Source organism: Protopterus annectens, chromosome 1.part1 (genome assembly GCF_019279795.1).
Source record: "Protopterus annectens isolate FY-2018-M chromosome 1.part1, PAN1.0, whole genome shotgun sequence".
Taxonomy (NCBI): Eukaryota; Metazoa; Chordata; order Ceratodontiformes; family Protopteridae; genus Protopterus; species Protopterus annectens.
The window spans coordinates 1793158902-1793182745 of NC_056726.1; the positions used below are offsets into that span (position 1 = coordinate 1793158902).

At 44.1% G+C, this 23844-nt stretch overlaps 1 protein-coding gene across 6 annotated transcripts in view; it reads left to right on the plus strand.

Moving 5' to 3' along the window:
• The window catches only part of PUM1 (pumilio RNA binding family member 1), a 3075948-nt gene that overhangs the window by 2771858 nt on the left and 280246 nt on the right, over positions 1-23844 (plus strand). For all 6 annotated transcript variants that reach the window (XM_044084662.1, XM_044084694.1, XM_044084669.1 and 3 more), the window contains exon 16: positions 5354-5475. In XM_044084662.1, the coding sequence (XP_043940597.1) occupies positions 5354-5475 (122 nt within the window). The remainder of the gene's footprint in view (positions 1-5353; positions 5476-23844) is intronic.

The following is a 23844-nucleotide window of genomic DNA, read 5'->3' on the forward strand; positions in this document are numbered from 1 at the left end:
CTCCCTGCCTGCTGCCCCCTTCAGAATTGACACATATTGACTTCTGGTGACCGGATGTGCCTCACTTCATCCTATCTGTGAGCAGTCCTAACAGACTGTCCTCCAGTTCAGTTTTTACATGTCATTTATTATTTAGTCTAGAGTGTGGTATTTTGCTATAGATTTCCCTTTTAGGGGGGACAAACTTGGTCTGAGGTACTAAGGTGGAGTGGTGGGAATTATGCGTAGGGGAGGAGTCAGAGCCCTGAAGTAGAAAAGCTTCAGAAACGATGCCGTGGATGGATCCAACATCCCATGTGTTGAACCAGGTGACAATTCGGCATCTTGGATCTATCTTTATAGTAAGTACATAACTTTCATATGTCCTACTGATCGCTGTTGTAGTATTGCATCCCTCCCCCCCCCCCCTTCTGTTTGTTAAGACCTCTATGTGCCTTGTGGACTGAAGGGGAGCAGTGCCCCTCCCGTCCTCTTAGCTGATCTTGATGATTGCTTTATTTATTCAGGCTTTTCCAGGGTCACCTGAATCTAGATAGTGTTAAGATTTTATACTCCTACATCAACTTATGTATCCCTATGCCGTGAACTGAGATCATACGCCAGACATGCAAGTATATACAATGTTTTGGCTTCATTATGCCAACTGGACTTCGGGTTACCTTGGCAAGATAGCCCATCAGTTTTGCAGTACTACAACAGTGATCAGAAGGACATCTACTGTTCTGGCAAGTTCAAATTCAACAGACCACTTGAGGGTGTGGGTTCTGCTTATCCTTCACTTCCTCATTGCTAAGAGGAGAAAAGAGACAAACATGAAAATACCAAATGGGTCGTAAAGTAATCCTATGTTGATGGCTGCTTGGGTACCTAATCTAATACGAGACAGGCTTAGGCCAGTCATCTCCCTTGCTAATTAGATGGAAGAAGGACACCCCCATCTGATGTGAAACAGATTCAGGCCAGTCCTAACTGTATGCAAGTCAGCATCTCACTGGTTTGTTACTGTACAAAAAAGTTCTCATCCATCATCAATAATAAAGGATCTGGATTTCAACTTATAAACTGTCTCTATGCTTTATTGAGAGAAGACAAGCAGCCATCAACATATGATTACTTTAGTACTCTTTTAGAGGCTCCGAATGGGCAAGGTCAGCAGGAAAATTCATTCCTAAAAAAAACTTTTTAAACGTCTGCAGCCTCCTGTTAGTCCTAATTTTCAGGGCTGCTACTCTCGGGTCCCCTACAGAATGTTGAAGCTTAAAACTTAAAAATTCATACTCGAGGATCATATGATCGAGGTTTTAAAACTTCAAAATCCTGAACGGAGATCAGCATACAGCACGGAACGGGAGATTTCCCTTTTCCTTGCTGTAGTGAGATCTCGAAGTTGGTATATTTAAGTAGCGGGGGGTGTGGGGGGGCACGGGGGGGTTTGACCCCTGGAAAAACATGTTTTGTGATGTGTTGACTGCTTTTTGGGGGGGGGGGGGGGTTCTTAATTTCGAGATTCCAAGATCTCAAGGTTCTGAATTCAATATTCTGAACCTCGGGATTTTGGTATTTCGAAATTAAGTGAACCCACCTCTCTCTTATGGAAAGTTCTTAGACAGCTGTACTTTCTACCTTCTTTTAGACCTCAACAAAGGGTGAAGCAGAACACTACCTCAGACAATGGACCTCCTTTCCCAGAACAAAGGGCCTGTCATATACCCCAACTTGAGGGCACTCAGTCTGACAGCTTGGATTATTGACTTTTGATTGGGTCCAGGCAATCATTTTTAGAGGACATACTTGCAATTCTTAGAGGCTGGAAAACCCTGTACCAGAAAATCTTATTTAGCTAAGCAGAGAAGGACTTGTATGAAACAGAAAACAAGAGAAAATGTCCTTCTATTCATATCCTGATGTATTCATGACATCAGGGAATTTGCTCCTGTGAACACTCGAACATCCAGCCGTTATACAAAAGTTAAATGCTACTGCTAGGGTGCGCGTGACCTCTTGCGCCTCTTCTCTCATGTCTGTTCTAAATGGACATCGGGTATAAAGCGGACATCAGCACACATCCACTTCAGAACTTTCCTGCCAACTGTGTGACTACCAGCTCCGGTCGTCGCTTTATCTGTGGAAGCGTTTTTCTACATCCAACTCCAGATAAGTAACCCCATAGGGGTTTTCTAATCTTTTCTTGCTACTGCTTTGGGTTTCATGTCAGGTAGGAAGGGAAAGTGTAGGTGTGGAAGGCAAATTCCACATAAGGACTTGCATGAGCTCTGCCTATTCTGTCTAAGCCGAGAACATGACCATACCACATGTAGTATTTGTCAGGCCTTTGTCCCCAAAACCCTCAGAAGCCATTTCACAGCTTTGAATTTGTACCTTGAGAACCAAAAGCTTAAACGTCCAACCGCGCATATGGATCCAACATCTGTACCCTTGGAAGAGCCCCCAGACAAGAAGGCCGAAAAGAAGCAGGCCTGAACCGACTGCTGCCCCCTCCACTCCAGCCATGCCTCTCGAGGCCACTGAAGGCCTGGAGTCCGAGTCAGTCTTCAGAGCTTCCTTCGGCAGAAGACCTAGAGGAAACTATTTTCTTGCCCGAAGTCAGGCATCCGAGTCGGCCACCAAGGGGGGAACCCAGGCTCGTTATTTCAGAGTACCTGCATGGAGTTTCTCAGATTATAGTTCATGAAGATGTAGAATCGGATGTCATGGAGTGAAGGCTGGCGTCAGGCCCTCCTACTCTCCACCGTTTTTCTCAACAGTCTCCACCAGATTCTCATAGGAAGAGAAAACAGAAGACTAAGCATATTTCCCAACCTCTTGTCTTCTCCGAGCATTGAACAGCCCCTGGATTGGCAGATCTTTACCCAAGGCTTGCTCAATGCTTACCTGGCCTTACGTTAGGGCACGAACCTTACTCAGGCCCCTACAGCCTCTACCCCCAAGGGAGCGCAATCTCTGATGACCCTTCTATGGAAGAGGATTCCTCAGAGGATGATAGGTTCATAGGTAGGTACTAGGCTATCGGCCCTAGGGCTTATACAATCCTAGCCGTAATGATTCCCTGGCTATTGCTTCCACAAATATTTACTTTCCTGGACCCCTGTCTAGCAGGGCTACTGATGTGATCCCCGGGGTGAATTTCCTATCTCCCATCCAATCGTCAGGGTTCTTCTTGAAGAGGGCCATTGAGGCGCTCTGCCTGACATGTATGGGCAGCCTATTCCAGACTATGGGGAGTCCCTGGGTCAGGAACCTATCCCTCCAGCATGTTCTGTTCATTGTGATGACAAGGTTAAGATCCCTGGAGCTTGTGGCTCGGAGGGTTTGGGATTTCTTTACATGTAGCATGTCCAACAACTCTGGGTATGACATGGCCTTGTGTGTTGGACATTGATCGCTTCTGAGTAGGCGATATGCGACAGAGTTATAGCTGGAGTTTCTTTAGACGGTCAGCATAAGGCATGTGCTTTAGGCCTGTAATTCTTTTTGTGAGCTATTTTTGCAGCCTTTGTAGTTGCTGCAGATGATGTCTTGTGAGGTACATACCAAATGGGGCATTTTATTCTATAATGGGTCTAATGAGGGATGAGTACCGAGGGACAATGACCTCCTTTTTTCTGGATGAAAAGCCCTTAGTGATGAGGTGTGCCATGTAGAAGGATTTTCTAACTGTTGTGGCTGTCAAAGTTGCGACCACTGTCCACCTGTGTCCCTAGGTCTCTCTTCACACTTTTGGTGTTTAGTGTACTGCCACCTATGTGGCAGTTCACAGGTACATGGTTTACATTTTTTGGCATTTAACTTGAGCCCATAGCTCTGGCATCAGGCATCTGTTTCGGTAAGGCCCTTTTCTAGTATATCCACATCATTTGGGGATTCAATAATGGTTCCCAGCTTGCAGTCATCTGCAAACTTTGTAAGCCAGAGTCCCTTAGTGTTGGCCTGTACTTCAGAGAAGTAGATGCCAAACAAGAGTGGTCCCAGGGCAGAACCCTGCAGTACACCATTTGACATTTGTCTGGAGCTGGATTTGGAGTCAGCTACTTTTACAGTGTGTGTTCTGTCAGTAAGCCAGTTTGCAACCCATTGAGTGACGTAGGGATTAACGCCCAGCTTAGTAAGTTTACCTATGATTCCAGAGTGGGGGATAGTGTCGAAAGCCTTGACGAGGTCCATGTAGGCTGTGTGAACCACCTTACCCTCGTCCATGGCTCTGGAGACTGATTTGAAGAAGTCAGTCAGGTTCAGGAGGCAAGATCGGCCCTTCACAAACCCAAACTGGGTGGGGTCCAGTGTTTGAAGGTTGCCAATATCTTTGTTTATAAGTTCCATGATAATACGTTCCATGGCCTTGCAGATCAGGCTCGTCAGACTGATGGGACTGTAGTTCTGTTTGAAAATTGTTTGAGATTACAAATGGTTCATGTTATCTGTCATCATATCTCTTGAAGAACATGAAATTAGGTCAGTGTTATGAGAACAGATGACATTGTAACTTATCTTCATCGTGATTGGAATATAATTTGAGTCTCTCCAACTGTGACTAGTGTTACACTGCCCTATTTTGTCTCAAACCTACAACTGACAATCTACTTTCTTCACTCCTGGCTTTCCCATGAGCCCATTCGTTTGCTAGGAAGCGAGAGAGTCAAGACAGGTGCAGAGGCAGTCATCTTTGCAGTGAGAATCAGACTTTTATATGTGAAGTTCTTCCATCCTTTTTGCACCTGGCCTGCAGTGTCCAAATGATCAGGTGTACAATGAACCAACACAATGTAGATTCATGCCTCTCCATGACATAATCAGAAGCCCTTTTCCCTCTTGTAGACAGCATCCCAGTGTGAGCTCACAGAGATTCTGCTCTGAACCCCCCCCCCCCCCCCCGGAAAAAAAAAAAAAAGAGAGAGCATGCTAAGCCTTGTTACACCTTTCCTCTCCTGCCAGCGGCAACAGGAACCCCTAGCATAGTCAGGGCCTTATGTTTTTATGCCGGCAGAGTTTAGTGCATTGCTTTTTTTGTGGAGGAGCTTAGCTTGTACATGTTAAAACATCAGTCATTTCAGTTAAATCATTGACAGAGAAGCACCCTAAACGTTTGTTCAAGCATTAACTCACTCACTCACTCCCCTAACCACCACTACCAGCAAATTTTCATTTGATCAGGTTTTATTCTTAGGTGGTTTTCTGCTGCTGATTAGTAGAATGGTAAGGGTATTTGGTATTTATTTACTGAAAATAGATAATTTACACAGAAACTTGATGAGACTTGGTTAGTATTTAACGCAGTTTGTTTCAAGTTTGCTTTAAAAGTGTGTTGTACTTTCTTACTCTGTCTTATTAATTGTAGGATCAGTATGGGAACTATGTTATCCAGCATGTATTAGAGCATGGGCGTCCTGAAGACAAAAGTAAAATTGTAGCTGAAATCCGTGGAAATGTTCTTGTCTTAAGTCAACACAAATTTGCAAGGTAAGTGCTTTTGTGCTTCCTGGTTCCAAGTACTGTTTTGATTGAGTAGTACGTGTTCTCCTATCCTCTCCCCCCTTACTCATACCCTTTTTACAAATTTAGGGAGGATTAGCCACCTGGCAGTGAGAAAAATGGGTCTAGCTGAAGGTCACTGTTGATGACACTCCCGAGCCCATGAATAAATTGGGAAAAGGGGGGGATTGATGCCAGTTCACTTTCTGAAGTGCAAAACTGTGTTTCAGAATGCTTGTGCCTTCAGCATACTGATGTGCCTTTGTAGTAAGATGGTGGGAACAGCTTAGTGGATGAATAGCACCCTTGTTATGTGACATATGTAATGCAGGATACTCGTTTATAACAACACATTGATACTGTTAACCCTACTGCATGTACCAAAGCACATTTAGCCTAAATATTAAGAATGGAGGGGATTAATGTGCAGTTTTACACTTTTAACCATAGCTGAAAGCAGTGTAGTTCCTTCCCACTTAGCTTATTTTATACCCAGCAGAGGTTTTCACATGTAGTCCCACACTGGCCTCAAGCAGGGTTCCAAGTATCCTTCGTTAGGTCACACGACATCCACGTATAGGCTTATTCATTTCTTGTCACTGCTGACAGTGTTTCACATTGTTTTAACGCAGGAAAATCCTTTGTCGCATAGTGCTTTTACCATTTTGTCATCCAGTTTAATTCCGTGTTCTTCAGTCATATTTTTTGTACTTGAATAAATACCAAGTTTTGACGCAGAACAAGTAGCAGAGTAATGTCTTGTATGCTGCATTTTGTCATCAGGTTTCATTCCATGTTCTTCAGTCATATATTTTGTACTTGAGTAAATACAAAGTTTTGACGCAGAACAAGTAGCAGACTAATGTTTTTTGTACTGCATTTGTTTTACTAGTAGTGCTGCTGGTACTGGTACTTTCAGATGCATATATCAGCAGATGTGTTGTACAAGTAGCATAGAGTGATAAAGTTATGACTTCAGCAGAGAAGACCTTGGTTTGATTAGCATTAGAGGTGACCGCTTGAGAGGCAGGAATTGGAGGGACGGACGTTTCTGTGGGTTTCTCCTGCGATGTTCCCTGGTGCAGGCTGGGGACTTTGTTACTGGGGCGTGGTCCACAGGGTGAGATAGGGTAGAGACATGGCTGAGCCACTGTGGAAGCAGAACAAAATGCTGCACATCCCACACCTGCCCCTCAGCTGCAACCAAGGTAACCATGTGGGAGGGAGGAATAACAGAGTAGGACACCTCCCACCCCCACCCCGATGTTGTTTGCCAAGCTCCCAGGACACCTTTAGGATCTCCACTGGCCCTAGTCCTATTGGAGTTAGTCCAGGGAATTAGGAGGGGGCTGATAGAACTGGTGATGGGGCACTGTGTAGAGAGCTGTTGAATAATGCAGAGAGGCAAAAAAACTAAAAAAAAAAAAAAAATAATCTGCAGATGTTCTTTTGTATAGATAACTATTTTTGTTTTGTTTGCAAGTTCTTGGCTCCTTGCACCTGTCCATTAGGCACAGTCTCTTCTCGTTCACCCAGTCTGCCATATCTAAACTAGCTTCCTGTGGAATAACTCTCACCCATATTCAAGGCCTGTGAGATAATCAAAATACCTGGGGCAGCACCATACTGCTGCAAGGAGTGCTTTTCCTCAAGATTCCCATCCCGGCCTACCCAGCAACACCCTGTGGGTGGAGCTTGCTGCTAGTATGTGCACCACTACATCCTTCACTTCTGTGAGGGGCTACAATCAGCACAGCTGCCCTGCCCAGCCCACTCCTATGCAACCCACATGATGTTGTTGCCACAGTCTCCACCAGAGAAACCAGCAATGTGAATCTCTCTCAAGTGAGCAGCCTCCCCTCCCAGAATGGGCACGCACAGCATCTCTGCCTGCAGCATCAAACATCCAAACTGCTTTATCAGGGCTTTGTCCCTCTATACCACAAGCACAATTTCTGTATCCATCATTGTTACAATAGCAGTTACTACTGGGACTTCTGCTGCAGAATGCTGACATCTGTTCTGAGTTCCACAGCTGTACACCCTTCCTCCTGCAAATGATTTATTGGTCTGCAGTATAACAGTATTCAAATAGGAGCTGGAATTTTGCCATTGAGAGTATGGTATGCAAAACATAATCTACCTTGTAGCCAGTGATAACTTATTAAATATAGATTGAGTTTTTTGTAAGTGTGTACTGTAAGACAGTGTCTTAAAATAATGTCTTAAAATTAGTTATTTTCTTAAACATTCTTTGTGCATTTTCTAACAATGACACGTCACCTTTAGAATAGGAGCAAAAATAGTTATTTAGTTATTTATGTATTTATTTGGTTTGTTTACCAGGAAAGTCCACTGGGCCATTCAGAGCCTATTTTCAGTGGAGGCCCGGGGAGAGAAGCTCCTCAGCACGTGAATAAAGGTAGGAATTTATAAATTAGTAGTGTACATTTTTTACATTGGTAATATACGTACAAACAGTTAGCAAAATGTAAGACACAATTAGCAATCCAGTGACAAAAACAAATAGAAGTGACATTTCAAGAATTTTTGAGGTAGTTAGAGCAGAGAGGAATGTTGGTAATCATGGTATAAAAGTAGAAAGATATCACTAGAATTAGATATTCTAAGGAGGCTGGGTGCAAGTACAGATCTGAAACTTGCCAATTCTGGGTTGTTGTAATGGTTATAGGTAGAGCATTCCACTTTTTGGCTAAAGAGTAGGAGTAAAGGAGTTTGCCAGGGGGAAGATTTGGTTTGTAAACCTGCAGAAGTTGCTGATTTGCAGGTCTGAGAGGCCTTTTTGGGAGGTGGTAAGTGAAAACTGAGGTAAAGGCAGGACAATCTGAAGGTTGAAAGATCAGTTTGTGTGCTATAGTTAGTTGCAGATAGGTGAGATAGTTTGGTAGTTCCAGTCATTTTAGGGAATGTAGAGTGGTACAGTGATGGGTGACGTTTTTAGAATTAGTTGCAGATTTGGAAATTTTATTATAACAAGTCTCGAGCTTGGTCTTTAGTGTAGTTTGAAGGTTGGTAAGTAGAGAGGCACCGTACACGAGATAAGGGAAGTAGGTAGGTAGAATCAAGTGTTTTAAGGGAAGTAGGTAGGTAGAAGCAAGTGTTTTAGTGCAGGGGATGAGAAAGTGGTTGTACCACTAGAGGCTTCCTAGTTTCTGATGAGATTAATGGATGTTGTGTTGTAAGTGAATATCAAATTTTTGGTGTTCATTTATGATGACTCCTAGTAGTTTAGTGTGGCTAAAAAGTTCTGTTTGTGCCTTGCTTTGAGAACAGATATTGAACATGGTTTTGTCAAACAGGGTTGATTTGTTAGGAGTGAATAAAATGATCTTGGATTTTTTAGGATTAAGGGTTAGGTGGTTATTATGCATCCAGGATTTGGTAGTGAAGAAGGCTTTTTGAGTTTTGATTTGAAGTTCAGAACTAGTCAGCCAAACATATACAGTAGCTGAGTCGTCTGCATATTGAATGAGAGATCTGTGGGTCATATACGAATGGAAGTTATTAATGGAAATGCTGAATAGGAGGGGACCAAGTATGGAGCCTTGAGGAACTCCAGTAGAGGTGTTAAGATAAGGAGAGAGATAGTTTTGCCATTTGATAGCCTGTTTGTCTGTCTTTTAGATAGCTTGAGAACCAGTTGATGGTGGTGGGGGGGAAAGTCCGATGTTAGAGAGTTGTGATGGTAGTAGAGGGTGGGAAACTGTATCAAAAGTCCGACGGCTCTAAGAGGAGGGTAGAGACTATTTTCCCAGCATCACATGTCCTGTTAACAGTATCCAAGAAAGATATAAGGGCAGTTGTGCTCTGGCCAGTTGTGAAGCCATGTTGTGTGAGAGACAAGAGATAGTTTTGGAGAAGATAGTGCATCAGCTGAATGTGAATGCACTTTTCCAAGGTCTTGGACATAGGAGAAAGAATATCGATAGGACGATAGTTGGTGATATCTGTGTTTTTGCTGCCTTTATGAAGAGGGAGAAGGAATGCTTTTTTCCATGATTTGGGTACATAGGATTCCTGAATGGACCTGTTAATAAGGATACATATAGGGAATGCAACGGCGTCTGCAACAAGATTTAGAGGTTCGGGGGGTATATTGTCAGGTGAGTTGGAACAGTGTTTGAGCTTCAGGAGTAGTCTTTTTATAGTTGTGATAGAAATGGGATTAAGATTGAAGTTAGGAGTACAGTGTGTGTTGAGCTCATGGGTGACTGGGATGTATGAAGTGATAGGGAAGGCAGTGGAAGGTTATGGTGGAGCTGCTTCACTTATGTTCCCTTTAGCATTGGGAAAGCTAGCAGTAATGTCAGCTATAAAATTTATAAAGAAAGAGTTCGAGAGGCGCTATTTCTTGAGAAGGTTTGTCGGTATGTGGACATGGGTTATTTTTTGTGCCAAGGTTCAGGAGTAATGTGACTGAATTCCAGAATTATTGGGGATGGGGGTTGTTTATGGTTAGACTGCAGTTTTGAATAGTATTCTTTTTTTTTTTTTTTTTTTTTTTTATCTTTGTTGACTAGTGTTTTTTTTTTACCTGATTGTAAAGATGTTTAAATGTTATCAGGTCTGACTGGTTTCTATTAGCTTGATACTGTTTCCATATTTTATCTCTTGAATGCATCATCTTTTATAGGTTTGAACAGCCATAGGACAAAGTTTGTTTTGATCCTTTTATGCGAAGGGGTGTAAAACTGTTTAGTGTGTTTAGGAACATAGTATTAAAGTAGTCGACAGCGTTGTCAAGTGGGAGAGTTTTTAGGTTGTGCCAGTTTATCATCTTCAGGGTATTGACAAAGGTAAGTGGATTAAATGCAGTTAGATTCTTTATTTGTTTCTAATGGTGTTGATTTTGGTAGGAGGAGGGGGAGTGGCAGATAAAGGCAGGGAAGTGGTCACTCATGTCTGGAAGAGTGCCTGCTTCAGATATTTTATTGGAGTTGGAGACAAGAATCCAGTCTAGAATGGATCCTGTGACATTATCCTTATTTGCTCTCGTTGGGGTGTTTATGAACTGTGCGAAGTTGAGCAGATTAATATTAGAAGTAGGGATGTTGGAATTGAAGTTTAGCCAGTTGCTGTTTACGTTGCCTAAGGTAACAGTTTCATTTTTTGTATTAGTAGAAATCCAGCAAGGATTTCTTCTAATAATGGTATGTTGTTTCCAGGGGGTAGACAGAGAGCTATATTATACAGAGTTGTGCAGATGTCCTTCTATTCCTATGTTGCAGTATTCCACATATGGGTTTACCCTTCTTCTTCTTCTTTCGCGTGCGTCCAGCCAGTATTCCAAAGTTTTTCAGTCTCTCCTGGTGCATCGGACATCTGACCTGGCTGACAGGAACATGGGCCATAAAAATGATGTCTGCACGCACCAGCCCTCAGAACTCTTCAGCTGCCAGTCGTACCCCAGGTGTTCCTGTTTACCGCTAATGTCGGATAAATAATTCAGAAAAATACCCTGTTGGGGAACCTTTCAGTCCTTCTTACGTTAACGTTTGTTCACGTCATCCGGAAGGGGCAAGTGCATGTGTGATCGGCAGATTCCCCACAAAGACATGCATGATCAATGCCTTTTTTGCTTAGGAAGGGAATACGTCCACAAAAACTGCCCTATCTGTAATGCGTTCGTCCCTAAAACCCTACATCGCCGCTCACAGGCCCTCAGCCTTTACCTCGAGAACCAGCATCTTAAGCAACTTGCGCTAGGGATGGAAGGCGCTTCCGACACCCCGACAGAACCACCTAAGAAAAGGCCCAAAACCACACAGCCTTCTTCTTCAGCTGCACCTTTACCTTCCGTACCTCCTCCTGTGGCCGACTTCGACCTGGTAGAGGAATCGGCTCCCACCAGCCAGGATAAAGCGGGTACACATGAGAAGGCCTCACAGTCCCGAGCAGACGACATGTCTTTAGGGGCTTTACCGATGCCTGCTACCTTTTCTGTGGGTTCTTTGGAACAGACCGACCCTATTTCTGCCTCAGGCCCAAGGTCCTTTCCAGTTGGGATGCTGTGAGGCCTTTAAAGAAAAAACAAAAAACCAAGCACCTTTCCCCACTGCTTGAAAGCACCCCAGATTGGGAAGCTTTCAGCCAGAGTATCTTCAATCCCTTCATGGCCTTATGGCCTACCACTGTTGGGAGCCCTGCTATAGCCCCACCACTCCTCAGCCCTAGGCCTCAGACTTCTGCCAGGGGGGAAGAAGAGAAATTCTGTGATTCCTCAGAGGACTCCCTCTCTTACATCACCCAAATTTCCTCTGCCCTGGGGTATGGCTCCCTAGAAGAAGAGTCCATTGACCCTGACTCACCAGTTGAAGACTTAACCTTTACAGAAACCATTGGGAAAATGAGAGACAACTTTCAGTGGGAATCCTCTGTCATGACCGAAGTACAAAAAGAGATTTTATGACCACATACAGATGGGCTCCCCCCGTCCCTCTGCAGTTCCACCCATTGTGCCGGCTTTCTTGGATGCCTTCTTATCTGCATCCCTCAGTTCTGACTCACATTCCCTTGCTCCTTCCAGACCAGACAGGTTATACAAAGTGCCTGAAACTGACAAATTCCTTATTAAGTGCCCCCCTACTGCCACTATTTCCATTGCTACTGATAGGGCTACCAAACTTCTCCCTACCACTACCTTGCTTCCTTTTGATAAGGACAGTAAGACTACGGAATGCCTAGGCAAGAAAATGTACACGTCTGCCACTCTGTCCTTCAGGGCCACTAACTACCAGACTCATATGGGCAAATATTCTCTATCTCTGCTAGAGAAAGCCACTAAAGATTTGGCTGACATCCCAGACTGTCCAGCCAAAGCCTGTCTCACTTCTGTCCTAGCTCTCCCCTCCCAGATGAACAGGTACTCCATTAGGTGTAGCTGTGATGCAGCAGAGGCTTCCACTAGGTCAGCTGCATCAGCATCTGCTCTTAGAAGATATGCCTGGCTTCATCTTTAGCCCCTGTCTGATGACTTCAGGGCGAAACTCATTCATGCCCCCTTAGATCCCTCTGTGTTATACAGTTCCAAGGTGGCAGATCTCTTCAAATCTTTACAACAAAAAGGGAAAGAAATGCAGGACCTTAAACACCTGCTAGTTTCTCCCATACCCATGTTCCATGGGAACTGCCCAGCCAAGACTCATTTCATTTGGAAACGTGCATGGCCAATGCCTCCCTCCAGAACTGGAGACTTCCTAGAAAGCAAACTCCCCCGCTAGAGCTTCCGCAGCCCGTAGCCAGCAGACCCCCTTTCAGGATAAGGCAGGTAGTGTCTGACTACCTGCCAACCTTCCTGAAACCCTCTCTCACCCCCCTGCCCCTGTCTGTCTGACTCTCTCCCTGCCTGGTCCCACATTACCACAGACAAATGGGTTCTGTCCATTATCCAGAATGGCTGTTTCATGTCCTGGATCTCTCCTCCGGTAAGAAAGGGTACCTCTCAACCTCCCAGCAAATCAGCTCCACCTCCTCAAACCTGTGCTACAAACTTTACTGTCCCAAGGCACCATAGAACCCGTGCCTTCAGAAGCAAAAGGGGAAAGGATTCTACTCCAGGATCTTTCTGGTACCTAGAAAAGAGGGACCATGGAGACCCATCCTGGATCTGTCATTGTTAAACGTATTCCTGAAGGTCTCTACCTTCAGGATGCTCTCTCTTCCACCTGCTTCTGCCCCATGGGTTCATGGTGACCCTATATTTAAAGAATGTTTACCTACACATCTCAATAAAGCCCACCTTCAGGAAATACCTGAGATTTTTGGCAGGATGTTCCCACTTTCAGTTCTCTGCCTTGATATTTGGGTTTTCCACTGCCTCAAGGGTGTTCACAAAATGTATGGCTCCAGTCATTGCCTATTGCAGAACAAAGGGAATCCAAATATTTCCTTACCTAGACAATCTATTGATCCAAGCGGACAATCCAAAGGCCTTCCTCCTTCACACTCAATTGCTTCCGACCCTTTTACATTCTCTAGGGTTTCAGATAAACTCTTGAAGTCCCATCTGGAGCGCGCACAAGACATTGTCTTCCTAGGGTGCAGGATTCGCACAGACCTCATGCAGGCCTTCCTGGCAGCAGACAAAGTGGCATTCTTGACGGATCATCTGCTCGGCATCCTTCAGGTATCAGAACTGACTGCAAGACAATACCTGAGGCTTCTGAGTTACATGGCAGCCGGTATACCCATGTTTCCCTTGGCAAGACTGCATGTGAGAAAGCTACAATGGTATCTTCAGTCAGTCTGGACCCAGCACTCCCATCCCCTGGAATTCAGGGTCCACCTTCTACCTTCCCTGAAACAAGAACTTCTCTGGTGGCTATCACAAGTGACCATGAATCCAGGCCTTCCTCTCCAACCCAGATCATGCATACAGATGCGTCATACCTGGGCTAGGGAGCAACTCTAGGCACAAGACAGGTGCAAGATTTGTGGCAACACCTACACAAACTGGAGCACATCAATGTCAGGGAAATGAGGGTGATCCTCCTTGCTCTGGAAGCCTTTTCCCCTTACCTACATCAAGGCCCACTCAAGATTTTCACGGACAACACCACTATCCTGTGGTATCTCAACAAACAGGGAGGGACCAAATCCTACATACTGTGCAGACTAGCCATATGGGTATGGGAGCTAGCTGCCTCCCAGGGGATGACACTACAGGCAGTTTACATCCCCTCCCTTCACAACATGCAGGCAGACTGTCTCAGCAGGACCATCACAAACAACCGCAAAAGGATGCTTCACAGAGATATCTTTCTGGAACTTGTCCACCAGTGGGATATACCTCAAATAGACCTGTTCCCCTCCTCCACCAACAGGCAACTTCCTGGCTATTGCACCAGGACACCAGACCCCAAGGCACTGGCAACAGATGCCTTCTCAATTTCATGTAAGGGGAAGTTTCTGTATGCATTCTCCCCTTTCCCATTGATTCAGAAAGTGCTGCTGAAAATTCAGCAGGACAACCCAAAAATCTTGATGGTAACCCTCTATTGACCAAGACAGCACTGGCTCCCTCTCTTATTTCTTCTGTCCAAGGGCAATCACCACATGTTACCCCCCTCAGTGGACCTGCTCACACAGAACAAGGGATCTGAGATACATCCACAGTGGCCGTCTGTGAACCTTACCCTGTGGCTGATAGAATTCTGATCCACTTTAGACACCTGTGCAACAAGGACGTCCTCAGTGTCCTGCCAGGAGGCCAGGAAACCCAATACTAGAAAGTCTTACCTATCCAAGTGGAAAAGATTTTCCTTATGGTGTCAGAAAAGTCAGCTGGATCCACTGGATCTATAAAACCACACCTGTCCACTATCTCTGCCTGTCTTTCCCTGGATCCACCTTTGGCATCCAGATTACCTTCAAAGGCCTTCCTCAAAGGGGTCCTTCATCTTAGACCCCCCCCCCCCTCAGGAAACTGACTCCTCCTCATGGGATCTCAACTATGTACTGAAAAAGCTTACCATAGCTCCCTTTGAAACAGCAACCAAAGCCTCCTTAAAGTTCTGCACTTGGAAAACTGTCTTTTTGGTGGCTCTTACCATACCCAGGAGGGTCTCAGAGCTACAAGCTGTGATGGCTGACCCACCAATCCCCATCTTCCATCTTGACAGGGTCTCCCTCAGGACTAACCTCTCCTTCATGCCCACAGTGGTGAATGGCATATACTTGAACCAGTCCATCCACCTAATTACCTTATTTCCTACCCCAAAGGGGGATAGTGATAGCGTTCTCGATACCCTAGATGTTCACAGACAGCTGAGGTTTTACCTCCAAAAAACCAAGTCTATTAGGATATCTGGCCAACTGTTTGTCTCTTTCCACCCCAGGTCTCTGGGGAAGGCTGTGGCCAAACAGACCATTTCAGCCTGGATCTCCCAAGGCCATTATGTGTTGCTGCTGGTACCACAGTAAAACGTTGCAGGGATCTATTAAAGCCCACTCCACAAGAGTTATGGCCTCTTCAGGAACCTTTTTTAAGGGACTAGACACTAACACTATCCTTGAAGCTGCTACCTGGTCCTCAGTACACACTTTCACCAAACACTACAAGCTGGACCAGTTATCTTGGGCCAGAACAGGATTTGCCAGGGCTGTCCTCCATGGATTCCTGGAGAGCTCTACCAGACCAACACCCCATACTTAGTGAGCTGTGGCACTCACCCATATGTGAAATACTGCAACATAGCAATAGAAGGACATAGAAAAGTTGTGTAAAAACTTACCATAACCATAGATGTCCTTCTCTTCCATGTTGCAGTATTCTTTCCCACCCTCCTTCCCCTCCTGTCAGGTTGCACTTGCTCCTTCGGATGGCACTGGACAAGCTATCCCCTTTTAGGATTGGCTGTGACTGGGGCTTCTGTTCTGAGGGCTGGTGCATGTAGGCGTCACATTTATGGCCCACGTTCCTGTCAGCCATGTCAGATGTCTGACGCACCAGGAGGGACTGAAAAACTTTGGAATACTGACTGGACGCATGCGAAAGAAAAAAGGGTAAACCCATATGTGAAATACTGCGGTATGGAAGAGAAGGACATCTATGGTTATGGTAAGATTTTACACAACTTTTATTTATTAATTTATAGAATAGAAATAAGAATCTCGGCATTATCGAATTGGGGAACAGGATTTGTATAAGGCACTATGTTAAAGGTGTTAGGAAAAATTAGAGCTACACTGCCTCCTTTTTTGTTGGGCCTGTCAGATCTTATTGTTTGAGATAGGGTTTTAGTCAGTTCTCAGTGGTGGCAGTAATGTCTGGTTGGGTATGAGTGATCCATTCATGAAAATTTGAAATTTATTTGCAAATACTTTGGAGATTTATAGTTACCATGTAAGTGGATTTGTGAGAATTAACTTTAAGTGGAGGTGTGGATATATTCTTTGAAGTGGAACCTGGATTATGGTGTATATCCCCAGGTAAAGGTACAGTAGTAAATGTAAATGTATAAATAAATGGCTTTTGTTTAGAGAGAGGTTTGGTATTGTTTGTTTGAGAAGAAATGGTAGTATTGCTTATTGGAGTCAAGTTAATTTTATTTATGAGAGGGACAGTTTTTAGTTTGTATTGGAAGAGGGGGTTTATTTGATATAGGTTTGGCGATATCTTAGTATAGCTCTTAAGTTGACTAGGAATGGAGGTGGTAGTAGTGGAGTATATAGTTGAGTAGGGGATGATGTTTTAAGGCAGTAATTTGTAGTACGGATTAAAAAAATAAGGAGAGAAGTGACACAGTGTGTGAAATAGATGAAAACATAGGATTTGTAGGGCTTGGTAGTATGTAGTGAAAAGATCAAAGTTGTGTAGGTTATAGGAAGATACAAGTGAATATCAAGGTAGGGGTGACGGAAAAGCAGAGTAGATAGGTAGGAACGTTTTGTAGTAGTAAAATGATAGTGAGTTAGGAAGAAAGAGGATAGGTGTGGCAGTGGTTATGTAGTGGAGAATGCAGGGGTGGATATAGAATTTGGAGGGAAGAGGAAAAGGTGGTGATTGGCTGAATGAGGTAAGGAGAGGAGTGAGTAGTGTATAAGTGTAGAGGTAATTTGGTTGTGTGGGATTTGGGGGTAGTGCAGGGGAGCAAAGTGAGCCTGAGCGGAGCTGGTAGACCCACGAGGCAGACCTGGTAGTTTCAGCAAAAAAAAAAAAAATCTGCTACACTAGTATGCCCCACGTCCACGGCCTTTGATTATTAGCCAAACCTTCTTGTTCTTTGTATATAATTGAAAAAAAAATGTTAGCGTGGCTAGCATGTATTAGGAACTGATTTCTATTCACCAGGACCACTAAGAAGAGGAGGAAAAGACAATTGTTTAAGGCTAAGGGGGACCTAAGCAGAAGAATCCAAGTAGTTTGCATGCCACTGACCTATAAATGGAGATTGATTTTTTTAGCAGAAGCAAAGTAGTGAGTAAAAAAACTTATTAGGACATCCATATCTGGCAGTTATAGGGTTAATGTTTCTTGAATGCACAAAGTTGGAAAAGATGAGGTTGTGAAATCCAGGCAGCCAATTCAGTGGAGACAAGACTTGCAAAGCAGTGTGTAGGGGACTGAAAGAGAAAGAAAAAGAATATTCTGTTTAAGGGAGAGAGTAGAGATGGAGAGAGAGAGAGGGAGAGAAATGTTTTGCAGACAAATTAAGTTGAGAAATAGATCAAAATTTAATGAGACTATGTCTACAAATAGAGCAACAACCAGGTAGATATCAGTACATTAATATGTAATTAGTTTGAGTGCAAGAGGGCATATAAGCTAAGAGTTCAATTTAGTGACAAGCAATAATAAAAAAAAAATAAAACCAGCAGGCAACTAAAAGCAGGAAACTAATATGACTCCAATCTATGACGTTTGCGACCAGAATTCAGGTAAACAGGTATATAAACAGCATTGATTAGGAAAGAAAACTGGTAAAAAAGATTAGAGAAGTGACTATTGTTGCAGTTTCAATACACGCATAGCATACTAATATCTCCGCGTTTGTGAAGCAGTAGTGTGAATTGCTAAAACAAATGGGAAACTACCAATGTCCTTCTATTCTCATGTTGTAGTATTCTAAAACATGAGGGATCCTCCGCCTGAGGTGACCCAAACGTCCGGCCCATTTAAAAACCTTAGCCTGGCTGCTGTATGGTGTGTGAGACATCACACTTAGGTACCATAAACCGAGGGCCATAAACGTGACATCTGCGCAAACTGACCTCAGAACTGAATGCCCCAGTCATACAAGAGTTTAAGGATAGTTGATAAGGATGTCATCCAGTGAAGGAAAAAAAAAAAGAATAGAAACAAGAGGTCCAGAGTGGGGGTAGGAGGGAGGGATAGGGATACTACAACAAGGAAGAGAAGGTCATCAATGGTTATGGTAAGTTTATTCTATGTTCTTCTATTTTCATATTGCAGTATTCTAAACATGAGGAAGAATACCAAAGCTCAGTATGTGATATGGGAGGAGGAGATAGAGAAACTCTCTCTGAATCCATGCAGGGTGGCTTTAGCAAAACCTGCCCTAACCCTAGAGATGTTTAGTTTGTAATGTTTAGTAAAGGTGTGGACTGAAGTCTAAGTGGCTGCTTCTAGAATGGAGGCTGTATCTAGTCTTTTGAAAAAGGCCCCTGCTGGTGGAGTGGGGCCCTCATGGTATAAGGCAACTGTTTGCCATGGAAGGAGTAACAGAAGAATATTGTGTTGGAAATCCAAGAAGAAACTGTTTGCTTGGAGACAGCTTTTTCCAGCGCTCTGGAGTGAAAGGATACAAACAGCTAGTTTGACTTTCTGATGTGCTTGGTCTTGTCTAGGTAGAATCTAGGTTGTCTATGAACATCCAGGGAATGGAGCACTCTCTCACCGTCATTTTGAGGAGAAGGAAAGAAAGTGGGTAAATGGATAGACTGATTAAGCAACAGTTCATTGACCACTTTAGACATGAAGGAGGGGTTGGTGTGAAGAGAATCCCTATCCTTATGAAATATTAAGTAGGGTGAGTGGCCGGACATTCGGGTTGCCTCAGGCGGAGGATCCCTCAGGTTTAGAATACTGCGACATGGTTATGGTAAGATTTTACACAACTATTCTTTCATTTATAGTAAGGCAGTGGTGTAGTAGCTTGGTTATTAACTGCACAAGTTGTACAATATTAAATGTTTCAGGCAGCAATTGAAAACAGAAACAACAGTATCACGATGTTCTTCGTCTTCCATTGCTGCAGTCCTTACTATTGGGTATAGTCCGCATCCAGTCGGCCCGAATACCAGAGTATAAGGCTGACGTCGGTCAGGGCGCATTAGACTGACGTCAGTACGTCAGGGTACTAATGCGCATGACCGGCGTCATATCCTCAGTCTTTTTTGCCGCGTGATCCGATGCAGAAGCAGTTTTGCGAGTGCAGGTTGGCGTTCTGAAATATTTCCGAAACCGGAGTTTCAGACCGAATCAGAGTTGGCTAAGTACCCCGTTGGGGAACATTTTGGTTTTTTCTTGCCTCAGTATTTAACCGGATGTCAGAAAAAGTGAATAACTGTATTTCTTGTGGGAAACAAATACCTCATAGGGATTACCATACATTATGTATACCTTGTTTAGGGCCTGAGCACGACGTTGTTGGTTGCCGCTCTTGTGCTAAGTTTAACAAACGCACTATTAAGAGGAGGTTAGACTGTGCCAGATTAGTGTTTGGGAAGCGTTGCAATTATAAAATGCCGTCGGATGCTCCAGCGCCCGCTTCATCCAAGAAGCGCAAGGACAAAACAGCGAAGCCTAGGGTTGATGAACCGGCAGTCCCAGACGTCGGTTCTTTAGATGGCTCAGTGGAGCCAGAGGTTTTGCCAGGAGTTTCTATAGAGTCTCAGGCAGAAACTTTACTGTTACAGGATGTACCCTCTCAGGAGGCAGGCCAGGCTGAGGGGGCTTCTCAGGTAACTATTCTTCCCTCTCTTCCCAAAGTAGTTAGAGCCTCTCCTTCTGTTGCCAAAACTTCTTTTAGAGGTAGGCCAACTTCAGCTTCAGTAGGGGCTTCTCCTAGCCCTTCGGGTTCTGTACCTAAGAAACATATGCTTAAAATGGCAGAAGATTTGATTACTATGATTAGAGGTTCTATGGGCCCTCCTGATAAGAGGCCTAGAGTGGAACCAGAGTTTGACAGTTTTGAACAGGGTTCCGGGGCTTCTGAATCTTCTGCGGAAGATTTGCAGGAGTATCCTCATTATTCTGATTCTGATGTGGATGATGCCACTCCTTCGGCTTCTCCTCCTGAGGATTTTTCATTTTCAGAGACTCTGCATTCCATGAGGGAGCACTTTAAATGGGAAGGCCAGGATTACTCTGATTCCAGGAAGAGGCTTAGGGAATTCTTGTTTTTACCCCAGCATAGGCCCTTAGCTATACCTCCTGTGTTGAATGTGGTTAAAAATCCTGTTCCCACTGACAAAGAGGCAAGGGCGTTAGATAGGTGGGGTAAGAAAGTGTATACTTCTTCCACTCTAGCCATGAGAGCGTTGAATTGTCAGTTTCACATGCTGAAATATCAAAATTATCTCCTTTCACAATTGAAATCTAAGGTGGATGCTTTGGCGGAAGGTATTGATTGTAAAGACTTGCTGGATTTAGTTTATGTGTCTGAACAAGTGGGCAAGCATTCTTTGCAATGTGGTTTTGATGCTGTGCAGGCCTCCTCGAGGGTGGCTGCCACTAGTTCTGTTCTTCGCAGGCATGCCTGGTTGAGGGATCAAAATTTGGCTGAGCATGTTAAGACAAGGATTTTGGATGCTCCTTTACAGTCTGATGTGTTGTTTGGTTCACCTGTGGAAGCAGTTTTAAAGAAAATGGAGGACAAAGCTAAGTCTATGCAAACTGTTAAAGATTTTTTGCAGGTACAGCCACCGAAGTTTAGTAGAAATTGGCCTGCTAAGGGGTGGACATATCCTGCTTATGATTCCCAGTCTAGGGGTAGGTCTAGACGTGGTAGGGGCAGGGCTCAAGGTTCTTTTAGGCCTAGAACAGGAGTTCACCTGCTCAGACTTCTGGTGAGGGCAGGGGTCAGTCCTTTCGTAAACAGACCCAATGACCTGCCTTTTCTACTGCCAGTAGATTCTCGTCTGGCAGCTCCTTTGGAAGGACAACTATCTCTTTTCAAAGGAAATTGGGATTTAATTACTCAAGACAGATGGGTGTTGGACATCATTCTACCAGTCCCTGTGTCAGAAAGGGGCCTAGGATTTTATTCTCGCATGTTCCTAGTACCAGAGAAGGGGAACACGTGGAGACTGCTTTTGGATTTATCTCTCCTCAACACTTCTCTGGACATTCCCAAGTTCAAGATGTTGACGTTACAACAGCTTTTACCCCTGCTGGGCAAAGATCACTGGATGGTAACTTTAGATCTCAAGGAAGCTTACCTTCATGTGCATATCAGGCTAAGTTACAGGAAGTATCTGCGGTTTCAAGCTGGAGATTCTCATTATCAGTTCTCTGCATTGCCCTTTGGCTTATCTACTGCCCAGAGTATTCACAAAGGTTCTGGCTCCAGTGATAGCTTACTTCAGGCTACAAGGACTTCAAATCTATCCTTATTTAGACGACTGCCTGATTCTGGCTCAAGAAAAGGAAGACCTTCTACAGCATCTGGAATATCTTATAGCAGTGCTAAGATGCCTAGGGTATTCTGTGAACGAAATAAAGTCCAGTCTAGTACCCTCTCACGACATGTGCTTTCTGGGTGTGAGACTGAATACAGCAGCCCAGATGGCCTTTTTAACCCCGGACAAACAAAAGAGTCTGTCACTTTACTTCCATCAACTATCTCATCCGTCCGTGCTGACTGCAGAGACAGTCCTTCAAGCATTAGGGTTCATGGCATCTTGTATTCTGGTGCTTCCCAATGCCAACCTGCATATGAGGAAGTTACAATGGTATCTCAAAAATGTATGGACACAGCACTGCCAGAATTTAGACACTGTCATTCAAATAATACCTTGCCTTCAAAGAGTATTTTTGTGGTGGGCTCAGGAATGTCACCTAAACAAGGGACTCTCTGTGACCCGGCCAGAGGCGAGTCAGATTTTACCGACAGATGCCTCAGACATTGCTTGGGGAACTCATCTAAATGTAAAGTGGATACAAGACAAGTGGCCTGCCAGACTACAGCATCTACATATCAACATAAAGGAGGTGTTAGCAGTCCAGTTCGCATTGCTGGCTTTCAAGGAGTTACTTCTTCCAGGGCAGGTGTTGATTCTAACAGACAACACAACTGTCATGTGGTACTTCAACAAACAAGGGGAACACATTCTTATCCTCTATGCAGGCATGCAATGATTTTATGGGAGACTGCCACGCTTGCACCTAACTCTTCAGGCAAGGTTTCTGCCAGGAGCACAGAACTCCTTAGCAGATGTGTTAAGCAGACAAATCATGGATCCCCACAAGTGGAAACTGGATCTTCATGTATTTCAGAAATTGACAGTGTCATGGGGAACTCCAGACATAGATCTGTTCGCTTCTCCACTAAACCACCAGCTGCCACAGTTTTGCACAAAGGGGTTTCATCACACAGCTTGGAAAGTGGATGCTCTGTCTTTCAGTTGGACAAACCTTCATCTGTATGCCTTTCCACCTCTGCCTCTTCTTCCAAAGGTACTGTTAAAAGTCAGACGGGACAGGCCAAGGATGATTTTGATAGCTCCAGATTGGCCTCGGCAACACTGGTACCCTCTACTACGGAGTCTGGTAAAGAAGCCTCCATGGCCTTAACCTTTGATTCCACATCTGTTATCCCAGCAGGACGGTCATCTGCTCAATGTCAAGCTTCACTCTCTTCATCTGACAGCCTGGCATATTCTGTGTTGAAACACAGCAGGTCTCAACTTCCTCAACAAGTTTTAAATGTGATTATGGAAGCTAGAAGACCTAGTACAAGGAAAGTGTACGCAGCAAAATGGAAGAGATTTTTATTTTGGTGTAAAGCAAAGAATTTGGAGATTTCTGAGCCTAATTTGAGTATGGCTCTTCAATATCTTACTGAGTTACTGGACAAGGGTCTGTCCTTCTCTTCCATCAAGATTCATGCTGCAGCAATCTCAGCTCACTATGATTGTGACCCACCATTGTTTTCACATCCTTTGTTCAAGCAGTTTCTTAGAGGGGCTAAGAATATAAGACCCCCACGTAGAGCTCCTACTCCTGCTTGGGATCTCAATTTTGTGTTGGAAAAACTTACTCTACAACCTTTTGAGCCTGCGGCTACTGCTGAATTGAAATATTTGTCATGGAAGACTGCTTTTTTGTTGGCTATTACTTCTGCAAGAAGGGTGTCTGAGTTGCAGGCCCTTATGGCAGTCGAGCCCTTTTTGATTTTCCATAAGGATAGGGTATCATTACGTACTAATCCTTCCTTTATGCCTAAGGTGGTTTCTAGTGTGGCTTTAAACCAAACTATTCATTTGCCTACCTTTTATGCAGACCCCCAAAATAAAGGGGAAAAGGTTTTGCATACTTTAGATGTACACAGGCAATTGCGTTATTACTTAAGCAGGACTAAGGATTTTAGGCAGTCTCAGCAGTTGTTTGTTTCTTTTGCTTTGAATTCAGGGCAAGCCTGTGTCAAAACAAACTATTTCTAGGTGGATTGGCTTTTGCATTGCATTTTGTTATTCCCATCATGGCAAGGAGGTTCCAGCTGGGATTAGGCCTCATTCCACTAGGGCTACTGCCACTTCAACAGCATTTCTACGGGGTGGCAACTAAGGATATTTTGGAAGCAGCTACTTGGAGTTCAGTGCATACTTTCTCTAAGCATTATCACCTTCCTATCTACTCTAAGTCTAGGGCTG